Source organism: Heterodontus francisci, chromosome 9 (assembly GCF_036365525.1).
Source record: "Heterodontus francisci isolate sHetFra1 chromosome 9, sHetFra1.hap1, whole genome shotgun sequence".
NCBI classification, from domain to species: Eukaryota; Metazoa; Chordata; class Chondrichthyes; order Heterodontiformes; family Heterodontidae; genus Heterodontus; species Heterodontus francisci.
In genome coordinates, this window is record NC_090379.1 from 80,966,341 (window position 1) to 80,979,761 (window position 13,421).

At 44.3% G+C, this 13,421-nt stretch overlaps 1 protein-coding gene across 3 annotated transcripts in view; it reads right to left on the minus strand.

Annotated features, from left to right (window-relative positions):
* aqr (aquarius intron-binding spliceosomal factor) overlaps nucleotides 1-13,167 on the minus strand; it is an 86,312-nt gene extending 73,145 nt beyond the window's left edge. The window contains exons 1-6 of one of the 3 annotated variants that reach the window (XM_068039379.1): nucleotides 12,806-13,167; nucleotides 10,144-10,254; nucleotides 9,593-9,649; nucleotides 9,133-9,173; nucleotides 8,043-8,078; nucleotides 7,792-7,912 (exon numbers count right to left, since the gene is read on the minus strand). In XM_068039379.1, coding sequence (XP_067895480.1) covers nucleotides 7,792-7,912; nucleotides 8,043-8,078; nucleotides 9,133-9,173; nucleotides 9,593-9,649; nucleotides 10,144-10,218 — 330 coding nt within the window. In that variant the 5' untranslated portion in view covers nucleotides 10,219-10,254; nucleotides 12,806-13,167. The other 2 variants (XM_068039381.1, XM_068039382.1) reach the window with 2 other exon arrangements.
* Nucleotides 13,168-13,421: the final 254 nt, after the last annotated feature.

The following is a 13,421-nucleotide window of genomic DNA, read 5'->3' on the forward strand; positions in this document are numbered from 1 at the left end:
AATCCATCTCAGCCTCCTCCTAAGGTCCCCAGAAGCACAGATGCCAGTCTTCAGGCAATCTGATTCACTCCATGTGATATCAAGAAATGGCTGAAGGCACTGGGTACTGCAAAGGCGATGGGCCCTGACAACATTGTAGCAATCGTACTGAAGACTTGTGTTGCAGAACTAGCTGCAACCCTAGCCAAGATGTTCCAGTATAGCTACAACACGAGCATCTACCCAGCAATGTGGAAAATTGCCCAAGTATGTCCTGTACACAAAAAGCAGGACAAATCTAACCCGGCCAATTACCACCCTATGAGTCTACTCTCAATCATCAAAGTGATGGAAGGGGTCGTGGACAGTGCTATCAAGCAGCACTTGCTCAACAATAACCTGCTCAATGACGCTAAGTTTGGGTTTTGCCAGGGCCACTCTGCTCTTGACCTCATTACAGCCTTGGTTCAAACATGGATAACCGAGCTAAAGTCCAGACGCGAGGTGAGAGTTACTGCCCTTGTCATCAAGGCAGCATTTGACGGAGCTTGGCATCAAGTCCTAGTCAAGTCCCATCATGGTCCTAGTAAAACTGGAGTCAATGGGAATCAGGGGGAAAACTCTCTGTTGGTTTGAGTCAAACCTAGCACAAAGGAAGATGGCTGTGGTTCTTGCAGGTTAATCATCTCAGTCCCAAGTCATCACTGCAGGAATTCCTCAGGGTAGTGTCCCAGGCCCAAACATCTTTAGCTGCTTCATCAATAACCTTCCCTCCATCATAAGGCCAGAAGTGGGGATGTTCGCTGATGATTGCACAATTTTGAGCACCATTCGCGATTCCTCAGATACTGAAGCAGCCCATGCCCAGATGCTGCAAGACTTGAACAACATCCAGACTTGGGCTGATAAGTAGCAAGTAATATTCACGAAACACAAGTGCCAGGCAATGACCATCTCCAACAAGAAAGAATCTAACCAACTCCCCTTAATGTTCAATGGCATTACCATAGCTGAATCCCCCACTAACATCTTTCTGGGGGTTACCATTGACCAGAAACTGCACTGGACCAGCCACATAAATACTGTGGCTATAAGAGCAGGTCAGAGGCTGGGAATTCTGCAGCGAGTAACTCACCCGGTAACTCCCCAATGCCTGTCCACCATCAATAAGGCATAATTCAGGTGTTTGATGGAATACTCTCCACTTGCCTGGATGGATGCAGCTCCAACACTCAAGAAGCTCGACACCATCCAGGACAAAGCAGTCTGCTTGAATGGCACCCATCCACCACCGTCAACATTCACTCCCTCCACCACCAACGCACAGTGGCAGCAGTGTGTACCATCTACAAGATGCACTGCAGCAACGCACCAAGTCTCCTTCGACAGCACCTCCTAAACCCACAACCTCTACCTAGAAGGACAAGGGCAGCAGATGCATGGGAACACCAACTCCTGAAAGTTCCCCTCCAAGCCACACATCATCCTGACTTGGAACTATATCGTCATTTTCTCACTATCGCTGGGTCAAAATCCAGGAACTCCTTTCCTAACAGCACTGTTAGTGTACCTATACCACATGGACTGCAGCATTTCAAGGCGGCAGCTCACCATCACCTTCTCGAGGGCAATTAGGGATGGACAATAAATGCTGGCCTAGCCAGTGACGCCCACATCCCATGAATGAATATAAAAAAAAGCCACCTTCACTTTTCACATGAAAATATCGTAGGTGCAAAGACACTATGTATCAGACTACCAATTGTTTTGACGGGTTGATAGAGAAAATCACTGAATGTCCTTACACTATATTCTGCAATTCATTCCCAGGCTCCTAACACCATACAGGAGAATGTAGGGAAAACAAATCAAAAATGGACAATGTCTGATAACTGCAATAGTCTCAATCTTTGAGCAATGAAACCAAGTGCTGGGAAGCAAACTGTTTCAATCGTTGACTTAATGCAGTCCACAAAACATTACAAGCTGGTTGCAGAACTGTTAAAAAGAGTTTCAACTTAGTGTTGTCAATCACCAAGGTGCAGTGCTATGAGAGTACTGTGCAGCAAATTATAGTGGCCAATGGAGATGCACTATCACATGTCCATGACTACTAGTTCTCATTAGCAATTAAGCTACCAGTTTGCTGCAGTTAATCAGTGCAGTAATACATAGGTTTTTAAAAAAAAGTGATCAGCAGCCATAATAAATTCCAGGTAGGGGACTTATTTTGTTTTTTTTTAAATTTGGGTTTTAATCTTAGACGTTTCATCATTAAGTGAAATCAAAATGGTGGTAACAAAATTGGGGTCACAACTTCCTGATGCAATGCCAGTTTTGAAATAATGAACAGAGAGCCCGCAGCCGGAAATTTATGGCTGCCTGCGACTCCAGGGCGCTGGGTTGGAAGCAGCCGAGAAAACCGAATCCGCCCCATGCCGCCCACCCACTGGCATCACGCGCAGGGCTGCCAATTTGCAGCACCTCGGCATATTCGGCACCCAACAGGGTGTGTGTAGCCAGCTGAATCAGTGGATTTGGGGGCGTGGCCAATGTCAGTCCTTTAAAAAGGCAGACAGCAGTACAATGGAACAGCCACTCAAGGGAATACAACGGAGGAGGAGTTGTGAGTAAAACTGTCAAGGTGACCAGCTGACTGGAAAGTGAAGAAGTGAAGTAAGAGTGACAGTGGCCAGGGGCAGGAAAGGGGCAAACATTTGCAGAAGAAATCCAGAGCAATGGAGGGGAGAAGGTTCACCACAGCTCCCAGATTCTCCGAGGAATCTCTGCAGGTCGTCCTCCAGGCGGTGGAGTCGAGGCAGGACGCAACATTCAACGCCGATGGCCGGAGAAGGCCCGCAGAAGTTACCAAGAGGGCCTGGCTGGAGGTCGCCGAGGAGGTCAGCAGCTGCTGTGTGGTATGGAGGACATGGCTCCAGTGCCGCAAGCGACTCAATGTCCTGCTTCGCTCTGCCTGCGTAAGGTGTACTCCTCATTAACCTCATTGTGAATGTGTCAGGGAAGGGTCTGTCTCTCCTAACTAAGCAAGGTGGAAACCAGCAATGAGCAGTCCTTGCCTGCTGCATTGTATTGGGATGCAGGATGGGCAGGTCTGGGATGCATGGTGATCCAATAGCGTTCAATTTGGGCACTGCATTGCAGACGCGCTGAAATGCAACAACTAACCCAATAGGTGAGGGTGCGAGAGACCAAACCATATGTCTAAACTAGGTGTGCTTGTTCAAATAGGAGAAGAGGGCTCACCATGCCCGGGAGAGAACCAGACCAGTGGTGGCCACAGCAATCAAGCATACTGACAAGTATGGAGGAGGATGCCTTGATGCTGGCAGGGGAGGACAGAGGATGCGCTGTGGCAGGTGGAGAGGTTGGCAGCCCTGGTCGTCAAGAGGGAGTGACCCATGTGGTGGGAGGGGTGGGGGCAGTTGAAGTGGCGATTGTCTCATGCCCTTAAGTGTGCTAATAAAAGTTGATTTACACAAATGTGTGCAAACTGCAGTAAGGGACATGCGCTTCAATCTGTGGTGTTGATCAAACTGATCAATCTGATTTTCCCTGCAGGTGAAACACATCAGCGGCCAGGAGGGGTCTCGGGGACTCAACAGTCCACCTCGGATGATGAGGGTGCACTGTCACATCATCGCACCTCACCAAGTGCCAGCGCAGAGACTTCCACCACGGTTGGGATTACTGTCTACACGGAAACAATGTCACTTTCGGGTGTCAGCACATCACAGTTGCCGGACCAGCCACCAGAGGCAGAACCGGCCAATGCCTCACACACTCAGAGGAGTGTGGGAGGCCAGGCCAGTGCAGAGCAACAAGCTGATGACGCGCCTCTGAGAACATCCATTCAGAGGGAGATGTTGCAGGTTCAACATGCGGTGCATGAATATCTGGAAGAGTTGCTAGAGACGCTGTGAGCCATAGCGCATACCCTGGAAACTTCCATCCAGGGCATGTCTGCTGCAAACTCTCAGGCATTTGTCCATCTGGCATCCTCCGTTGACAGACTGGCGGCTGCAGTGGAGGGGCCAGTACTGGAAACCATCCGTGATCTCAGGGGGAGCGTAGCCTCCCTGAACCAGGCCATCAGGGCACAAACTCAGATGAGCGTGCGGCAGGTCGAGGCTGCTCATCCCTCTGAGGTCTGCTTGGATAACCAGTCGAGCCTCAGGAGGGCACGGGGCAGCAGCCGATCGCACATGGGAGCTCCTCTCGAGGACCTCCTGATGCATCATGCAGCCCCTAACTCCCTCCGCTAGTGGCATGCCAATCGCAAATTCCCAGGTTAGAGGGTGCACCTGATATTTCTCATGACCACTCCGACATGCTGCGGTCTGCAAGGCCGTGAGCAGGCAGAGGATGTCCATCACAGTCATCAAGAGCAGGGCAGCAGCCCGATGAGCCACCTGCCTCTGGTGAGGGATCGTCCACATGCAAGAGAACCCACAAACATTTTAGGAAATCATAGTAACATCACTCCTGGTTCACTGGGTTACCTTCCAATTATTTATTTCAATTGCACATTACATCCCTGTAAATAAATTTGTGGTTTGAACATTTAACTTTGCATATGTCATCCATGAGGTAGCATCAGACATCGTTGCGCTGCTGAAGCGGTTATATATGAGATGTCACACACTTGGGTTGGGTTCATCGTGACATGATATTGTTTTTAATCTGATCATCTCTTCCCTTGGATGTGTGTGTCTTTCCCCTCTCACAATGGCTCAGTGCATGCCACAAAGTGAAATCTATGGAGAGATCCCTTCAAGAGAAACGCCTGCCTATTAGGACATCTCCGGTCTCTCTTGCTCTTATTTCCAGAGGACATTCTGCTTCCTCTCCCCTGCCATCATGTGGGTGTTGCCCATCGGCCTCATCAGAAACTCCATCTTCATCTGATGACGCCTCACGGTTACCTTGAACCTCCTCAATGGCGTCTCCCCTTTCCAACGCTAGGTTATGCAAGGCACAGCAAATGACAATAATCCCGGATGCCCGTGCTGGCGGGTTCTGCAGTGCTCCACCTGATCGGTCCAGACACCTGAATCTCATCTTCAGCAGGCCAACTGTTTGTTTGGTTGTCACTCTGGTGGCTGCATGGCTCTCTTTGAAGCGTTCCTCAGCATGACCCCTTGGGATTCTCACCGGTGTCATCAGCCATGTTTTCAAAGGATAACCCCTGTCGCCAAGTATCCAACCTTCCAGTCTGTTCGGTGAACTGAAAAGAGCTGGCACCTGGGAGTTTCTCAGAATGTATGCATCGTGGCAACTCCCTGGTTACCGTGCACAAACCTGCATGATTCTCTTGCGATGATCGAATACAGGCTGAATGTTCAATGAATGGAAGCCTTTTCCGTTGATGAATGCCCCTGAATGACCTGCTGGTGATCTAATTGGCACATGAGTACAGTCTCTAAAACCCTGAACTATTGGGAACCCAGCTATTGTGCTAAATCCTCTTGCTTGTTCAGCCTGGCTGGTGTTGTCAGTTTTGAAACTAATGTAATTGTAATTGAACAGCGCATCAGTCACAACCTTTATGCAGTGGTGCTCAGCTGTTTGGGAGACTCCGCACAGGTCTGCCATCGAAGCTTGGAAAGAGCCATATACATAAAAGTTAAGAGCGACAGTCACCTTTAGAGCGACTGGCATTGGATGGCCACTGAGGCAGTTTGAGGCTACATCCACTGCCACCATCTCACAGAGAAATGTCACAGTCTCACGTGACAGACACAGCCTTCTTCTGCACTGGCGTTCCGACAGCTGCAGTTAGCTCAGATGGTATACCTTGCCTGTTGGGTAGGCGCGTCTCCTGACATGTGTTCGCTCTCACCCGACTCTGCCACCTGCTCTCCCTCCCACATAACGGGGAGCCACTTGGCCAGCTGCTTGCGCATGCCCATGCCCAGCTGTCCTCCTGTTCCTGATTTGGGCATGGCCCTCCTCCTCTGCAGTGCTGCCTCCAGAATGCACAATTCCCATCGTTGGACTGGTTAAGAGATTCAATTATTAAATCTCTTAAGCACCAGCTGTCAGGATAGGCACACACAACCTCCTTCCTTCCACTCACTGACTCAGGACAGATAGGTCCCGAGCTGCAATGAATCAGACTCAGTTGGAGCCCTCTGCACAAGCTACAAATGTTTACATTTATATGACACACCAAAATTCTCATCGATAAGTAACACCAGAAACTTTACCTCCAACACCTTCACTGATTACCTGCCTTCTGCCCTTTTAAAGCTGCCGGGTCCCCGACATGATCAGTGACCCAATTTACGGCCGTAAAATCAAACGGCCATGTAAATTTCCAGTCAATTGGCTTCTCAATTGCTTTAAGTGCCTTGAAATTACTTGCGGTCGGGCGTGGGAGTGGCGACTCGATCGTGCCCGGCTGCCTGGATCGTAAAATGGCATCTGTACGTGATAACACCGGAGACCCGACCCGACCCGACGTCATTGGAAGCCATTTTACGACCCACAGGCCTCAGAACGGACCCGATTAAGATAGGTAAAAGTCCGGCCCAAGTCACATATCCACTGGATAAAACCTGTTGAAGAATTGTCATGCTCAATGGGTCAGAGACATGCATCATGTGTGCAAACAGAAACTTTAGAGTAAAAAATTAGTAAAATAAGGATAAATGCAGGTAATGTAATAACAGGATAAGTTGATCAAAAAATACATTTTGACTCAGCAGTATTCAAGTAATTTGTACTGGTTGTATAAAAACAATATGTCTGCGATTCTAAGTACTACTGTTATTGACTACTGTGAACATTCCATTTTATGCACATTGTTTATGGCAGTGCTATAAAAAGGAACTTCCTCCTTTAGTACAGAAACAAAATATTGCAGATGCTGGAAATCGGAGGTAATAACAGAAGGTGCTGGAAATACTCAGCAGGTCAGGCAGCATCTGTAGAGGGACAAAAACAGAGTTAACGGTCAATGACCTTTTTTCCCAAAAGAAAGCTCAGAGTTAATATTTCATTGACCTGAAATATTAACTTTCTGTTTCTCCACAAATGCTCCCTGAATTGCTGCATATTTCCATCATTTTTTGCTTTTTATTCCTCCTTTAGTACCTAATCTTATGATCTGCATGAACAAATGGGAAAACACAATTTTCAACTTGAGTATCAAGTGTCCCCGGACAGCCTTTAGGACTAACTGGAAAACTCAACATGAAAAGTATTATCCCATTTGTGGAACAATAAATAATGTGTCGTGTTTGCGCAATATTTGTTGAAAATATTCAATTAACCCACACACAAACTTAATGTGCTTTCATTTGAGTAAACAGTAGCTGTTCTCATCTGTGTATAGCAATGATTCTCACAATACAGCCCAGGAGTCATTTCAGCTTGACCAGTTTCCTTAGCATTCTCAATGCCCTATATAGCTCTGGATCTTTAGTCACAACCTACTCGGCAGTGAAATGCTGAGCTAGCTGAGATTCAATGCAGTCCCCTTTTTTTTAAATCTAGTTCTCAAACAAAGGCAGCAAATGTTAAGATGCTACTAAAATAAAACTATTTAGACTACCATTCCTGTAATTTTATTTCTTTCTATTCCTGGGGCGAGGAGTGCCAGTTTGCAACTACTGACAACAATACCAGCAGTTTGCTTTGGGGAAATCACAGGCTCAGACATGCACCCCACCACTTCTTGGTGCAGCATTCCTGGGGGAGGCCCTCAGGCTTTAACACCGAATATACTTTTTCATAAAAGGTTAGGGAGCAACGCTCAACTCTACAAACAGATTACTGGCTGCATCTTACCTCCCAAGCAGGAACATTTTCTCGAAATTTTTCATTCACCATACAGCAAATGGACATCAGGTAGGCATTGCTAGATACTTCGGAGGAATAGTTTGGCCAGAGATAGTTCTCCAGATACTGGCTGTCAATATTACAAAAAAAATACAAAGTAAGTTGGAGGCATAACATTCATTAAAAATACTGTCTTAAAAATCATTTTTTTTTTTAAATGTTGCTTCTTTAAAAACAATCCCAAATCAACAAAACTTTACCTGAATTCAAGCAGCATAATTTTTCTAATAGCAAATCTGAAAAGTAGGAACAATATTTAATTGCTGTTTGCATATATTTTTGAATAAATACTACATTAAAACAGTATTGCCTGAACCCTGCCATCAAGATTACAAAGTCTCAGGCGCAAATTCCCAAAATACTAAAATGGACACTGAAACACAGTACATATACTTTCAAGAAAAAAGATTCTTCACTTCGCTCAGCACAAAAATTATTCTTAAAAAGTTGTTAATTGTGACAAGTTTTATTTCCCTTTCTTTTCTTTAAGGAAAACTCAAGGAAGTGGGTGAGAATTTAACTAATTAAATCCATAATTTCTTTCCCTCCTCAAAGTCAAAAAATGATACTGAACTAAAGCTCATTTTCGAGACCAATATGTTATACATTTTAGCATCAGGGCTTAATGAAAAGTTTATATTTGGTTAGAAAACAAGCCACACATTTAAATTAGGCCTTTCAAGACACACAACTGGATTGTAATTAAAGATGAAGATCCATATGTTCATTCTGATGCTTACATCCTTAAACTATATTGAAAATTAAAGGGCATGTGGTGCATTGTCATTGTCTTGCCTCGCCTCAAATTCTTATGGCGAATTGCAATGTTGTTACTGTCATCTTATGGTTACTTTGGAATATCTATTCACCCCCACCCTTGTCTGTTCAATAGCAGTGCAAAATGCACACATTCAATTCAATTTCAAAACACCAGATCTTTTATGGAGGGAACGTTTTTAAAAACCGGCACCAGATGGACTGCAGCAGTTCAAGTTGGCGGCTCACCATCACCTTCTCAAGGGTAATTAGGGATAGGCAACAAATGCTGGCCTTGCCAGTGACGCCCATATCCCATGAAAGAATATAGGATAAAAGGTCCACTGGCAATTTGTAACAATAAACAAGTTACAGTGGAAAACCTTCAGGTATCAAAAATATTCCTCTCCTAGTAAGACCAACGTAATGACGTGATGTCATGCAGAGCATTTTTAGAATTCTGAGGTTCTTTAGTACAAAGTAATATGTATGCTGCAGAAATAAAAAGCCCGGTCTCAAGTGGGTGCAACTTACTTTGTCTTTACAATTTCTTTCTGATACACATCTTCAATGACCTGTTATGGCATAGAAAGAAAAGGGAACACATAATACCAGAATACCAATTTATTCCCAATGCCTCAACAAAAATATTTAGTCTTTATTTGGGTGGGGTTAGGGCAGAGACACAGATTTATTGAACGGTTCAGTTGACATGTGGTCCAGCTAGATTACATACAGAGCAATGGAAAGAGGATTGTGCTTTCAATGGACCATTTAATTTGCATTACAAGCTCCAGTTACACAATAACCTTTAGTTATCTAGATCCGCAATTGAGAAATATTTTCCGACATCAGGAACATAAATGTGAGATTTCTATATTCCATTGGCCATGAATTGTGATAACAAATCTTATATTTTGTTGGTGCTACCACATTTCAAAAAGTTCTGTACAGTGCATGTGTTTTGAACATAAGAAAACAAAGCGTGATTTACCTTAGAATCAAATGTCATTTTTTTCTTCACGTGAGGTGCCCAATATCTATTTGACAGCTGAAAACATGAAGATAGATATTATAAACACTTCCAAACCATTACTTTAGCGCAAACTGGCATGTGGATCTGTGCAAATCCACACCACAACTTTGACTGTAAAGTTTTTATATTTTTATCTGACACAGCATCCACTGGATTAAAAACAGGTATACTCTCCATATTTCATTATCTGCGTCACATTTAATAAGGATGGCCTCAGCCACTCACCCACCATGAAACTTTTTACCCCTTTAATAAAACAGTATTTCTGGACTAAATTAAACATAAACAGGGCACTTGATAGCATAACATTCATCCCACGTAACTTATATGGGCATACCATTTGTGTGATCAATCCTGTATTTAATCTTAAAAGTAAGAGCATCTTCTACAAGTGATCTACAAAATCTATAGGTGTCAAGATCTGACTAATCTTTTTTCAGTCATGAAATACAAAAAAAAAGACTAGATGTAAATACTGCTCTGTCATTTTCATACCACCAACATCTTACCTGAGTAACATATTCAGCATTAATCTGAGATACAGTGGGTGCCACCATTTTCTTTCCTTGAGGGACAGTCTCCATTTTCTGATTAATCTGCTAGCTATTTGAGTGTCAAAACTGGGAAGAAAGATATAGGCTGTAAGAATTTGTGTTACCTTCAATTTAATCTGTAAAATTAAGTGAATCTTTCACGTACTCTTGGCCTGAGTAGAAAAAAAGTCATTTTCCATTTCTGTTTTTCAGAATTTAGGGAATGATCAAGTGCATCAGCATCACTGATATTAAAAAATATGTTGCAAATTCATTTTTTTTCCTGGCTGGTACAATTTTACAAAATTACTGTAAATATTTGGAAATATGTTTCAACTTTATGAATTTCATATTAAAGGTTGACAGTACTGAGGGAGTACTGCACTGTCAGAGGTGCCGACTTTCAGCTAAGACATTAAACAGAGGCCCCAACAGCCCACTTGAGTAGATGGGTAAAAGATCCCATGGCACTATTTTGAAGAACAGCAGGGGATTTATCCCCAGTGTCCTGGACAATATCGATTCCTCAATCAACATCACAACAGATTATCTGGTCATTATCACATTGCTGTTTGTGGGAACTTGCTGTGCACAAATTGGCTGCCGCGCTTCTTACATTATAACAGTGACTTCACTTCAAAAGCACTTCATTGGCTGTACAGCGCTTTGAGATGTCTAGTGGCCGTGAAAAGTCCAAGTCTTTTTTTTTAGATCAGCTTAACTTTATGAATATGTTATAGTGCACAAACCAACACACAAGTGGCCATTAACATTGCATGCCCCATTTAAGTTTAATGCGATATTCTATGTTTAACACTCCATTTAAATGTTTAATTTTTGCAACATAGAATTCTAGAAATTAGAGGCATTTGGGAAACAATTTTGCACCTGCATAACATTAAAAGCATAATGAGTAGATGCCAGTCAATAAAAGTGTTTTTTGTTTTACATATTAGGCACAGGTGACAACTATTCCTTTAGTCTATAATTCAATCTCAGTATCAGTGACTACCTCACAACTATGGTCTGGATTTCACAGCCAGTGGCGAAGAAAGTTGCCCACAAAGATCTAGCTATCTTTGCGGCATGGTGTTCCCCTTTCCCGTCGTCAGTTGGCACCATATCAAGGCGACCACCTGACATCCAGTGATAGTGCTGTCATTAAGCAGGGTAAGCAGCCCATCACAATGAACTATTTTCAGACAGCAACCCAGGAGGCATAATAGTGAATTTTTCACTTTCAATTAAAATATTAGAATGAAAAAAATGATTGAGACATACACATGGGGTTAAGGCAGACATTGCAATATCATAAGTAAACACTAAAAAATTTTTATGAAATGTTATCATAATGGAGAAATTTGACATTCCACAAATATAAAATTAGTTTTACACACCAGTGAGGCTATTTGATAGTAATTACGAGCTCAGTACACTACATTCAACAAGTTGCAACTTTTTCAAGGGTTTTTACAGAGAGACTAATAGCATAAAAGGGCAAGTTTTCAACATTTCAGTGATTTCTACTTGACTGCACTCTTTGGGGACTTCAACAGCACACCCTACAGAGGAGCATAGAATCAACAACAGCAACTTCTTGATTTTTGCATTATTCTGCATATATGCAGACTCCAAAAGTTATCAATTTCAGAAGAGAAACAACAGTGAAAGCTGACAGTTTTCCCGTCATTACTTCTGCAAAATCTGGGTTTGTGCTTTGAAATCACAGTGGTAACAAAATTACATCAGAACTCACGGCAACACCATTCACACATGAAATTACAGTAACGAAAATAATGCACACCCCACATAAAAATTGCCCCTTTAGCCCTCAAAACTATGATAGTCAGACAACTAATTGCACTCTTAAACCACTTTCAACAGACTAATACATCAATACTGTAGGGTACCAGACCCACTACTGCAGAAACCTAAACCTTCCTTAATACTTGCTGTTGATGGGGATTGAGACAATCCCTGTGATGAAGAAACATCAATAAATGTCTATTGTGCACCAACAGATGAAGAGACTATACTTAAAAACATTTTATATAATTTATTGAACATTTTGAAATATCTTGTGCCTCTATCAGGTGGATTGTAGGTTACAGACAGCTTTTGCCTCCTGCCCAGTGCAAAACTGCAGGACAGAGAGAGATATAAGTAAATAGACACGAGGGGAATTTTATGCTCACAGTGGGGGAGATGAAATGGTGGCGGTCACCCACCACCTGCCCCCAGCACAAATTCCAAACTCTTTCCTGTCTCTGAACCCACCGTGAGGGAACAGCATAAAATTCCACCCACCATGTAGGGGAAATAAGCAAGTTAACCTGACCCCCACCCGGGAGCAGTGGGGAAGACTCTCCCTCTCTCCCCACCACCCCCCGGCCTGAATTTTAAAATGAACCTGTTCATCCATGCCCCGAGGGCGGGTATGATGAGGAGGTAGTGGACCTTTCCCCAGCCCGCACTCATTCATACCCACCACCGCATCTCCGCCCCCCCGCCCGGTTCCGGGTCACTCACTCCCCCGGCCTTTTCCCTAACCCGCACTCACTCTCTCCCAGTCCGTTCCACTCCCCCGCGGGCCCCCGGCCCCCCGGCCCCTTCCCCGGTCGGTCGGTCGGTTACTCACTCTGGTTCCGTTCCTCGGTCTCACTTCTCGGCTCCACCGTCACCATGCGCTTCCGCTCCGGCCGCTCAACCTGTCCCCCCCACGACAACGACCCAAACACTCAGTTCCGACCCAACAAAGGCACCAATTCTTGATGTAACCGCCACCCGCAATGTCAAGAGGCACCCGGGTGAGGGATTAACAAAATTAACTGCTTTATAAACGGAACTCCTCACACCTTTTTTTTTAATCTCAAAGACTTTTGTAGAAAGTTTTTACACTAAGGGGGAAGAATTCGCTCGCCGCGTCAATTCCCCTGGAACAGCAGCGTCGCAGGCCGTTACCTGCCTGACTTTCTTCATTGAAGAAGAGCACACAGAGTAACAGGCCACACAGCTGCCGGTCCTCAACCAATTGCCCTGTCTGTGAAACACCGCCTGTGTGTTTCAGCGGTAGAACTCACACCTCTGAGTCAGAAAGTTGTCAGTTCAAGTTCCATTCCAGAGACTAGAGCATAAAAATTTAGGCTGACAATCTAGTGCAGTACTGAGGGGGAGTGCTGTAGTTTTGGAGGTGTCGTCTTGTGGATGAGATGTTAAACCAAGGCCCCCATCTACCCACTCAGATGCACATGAAG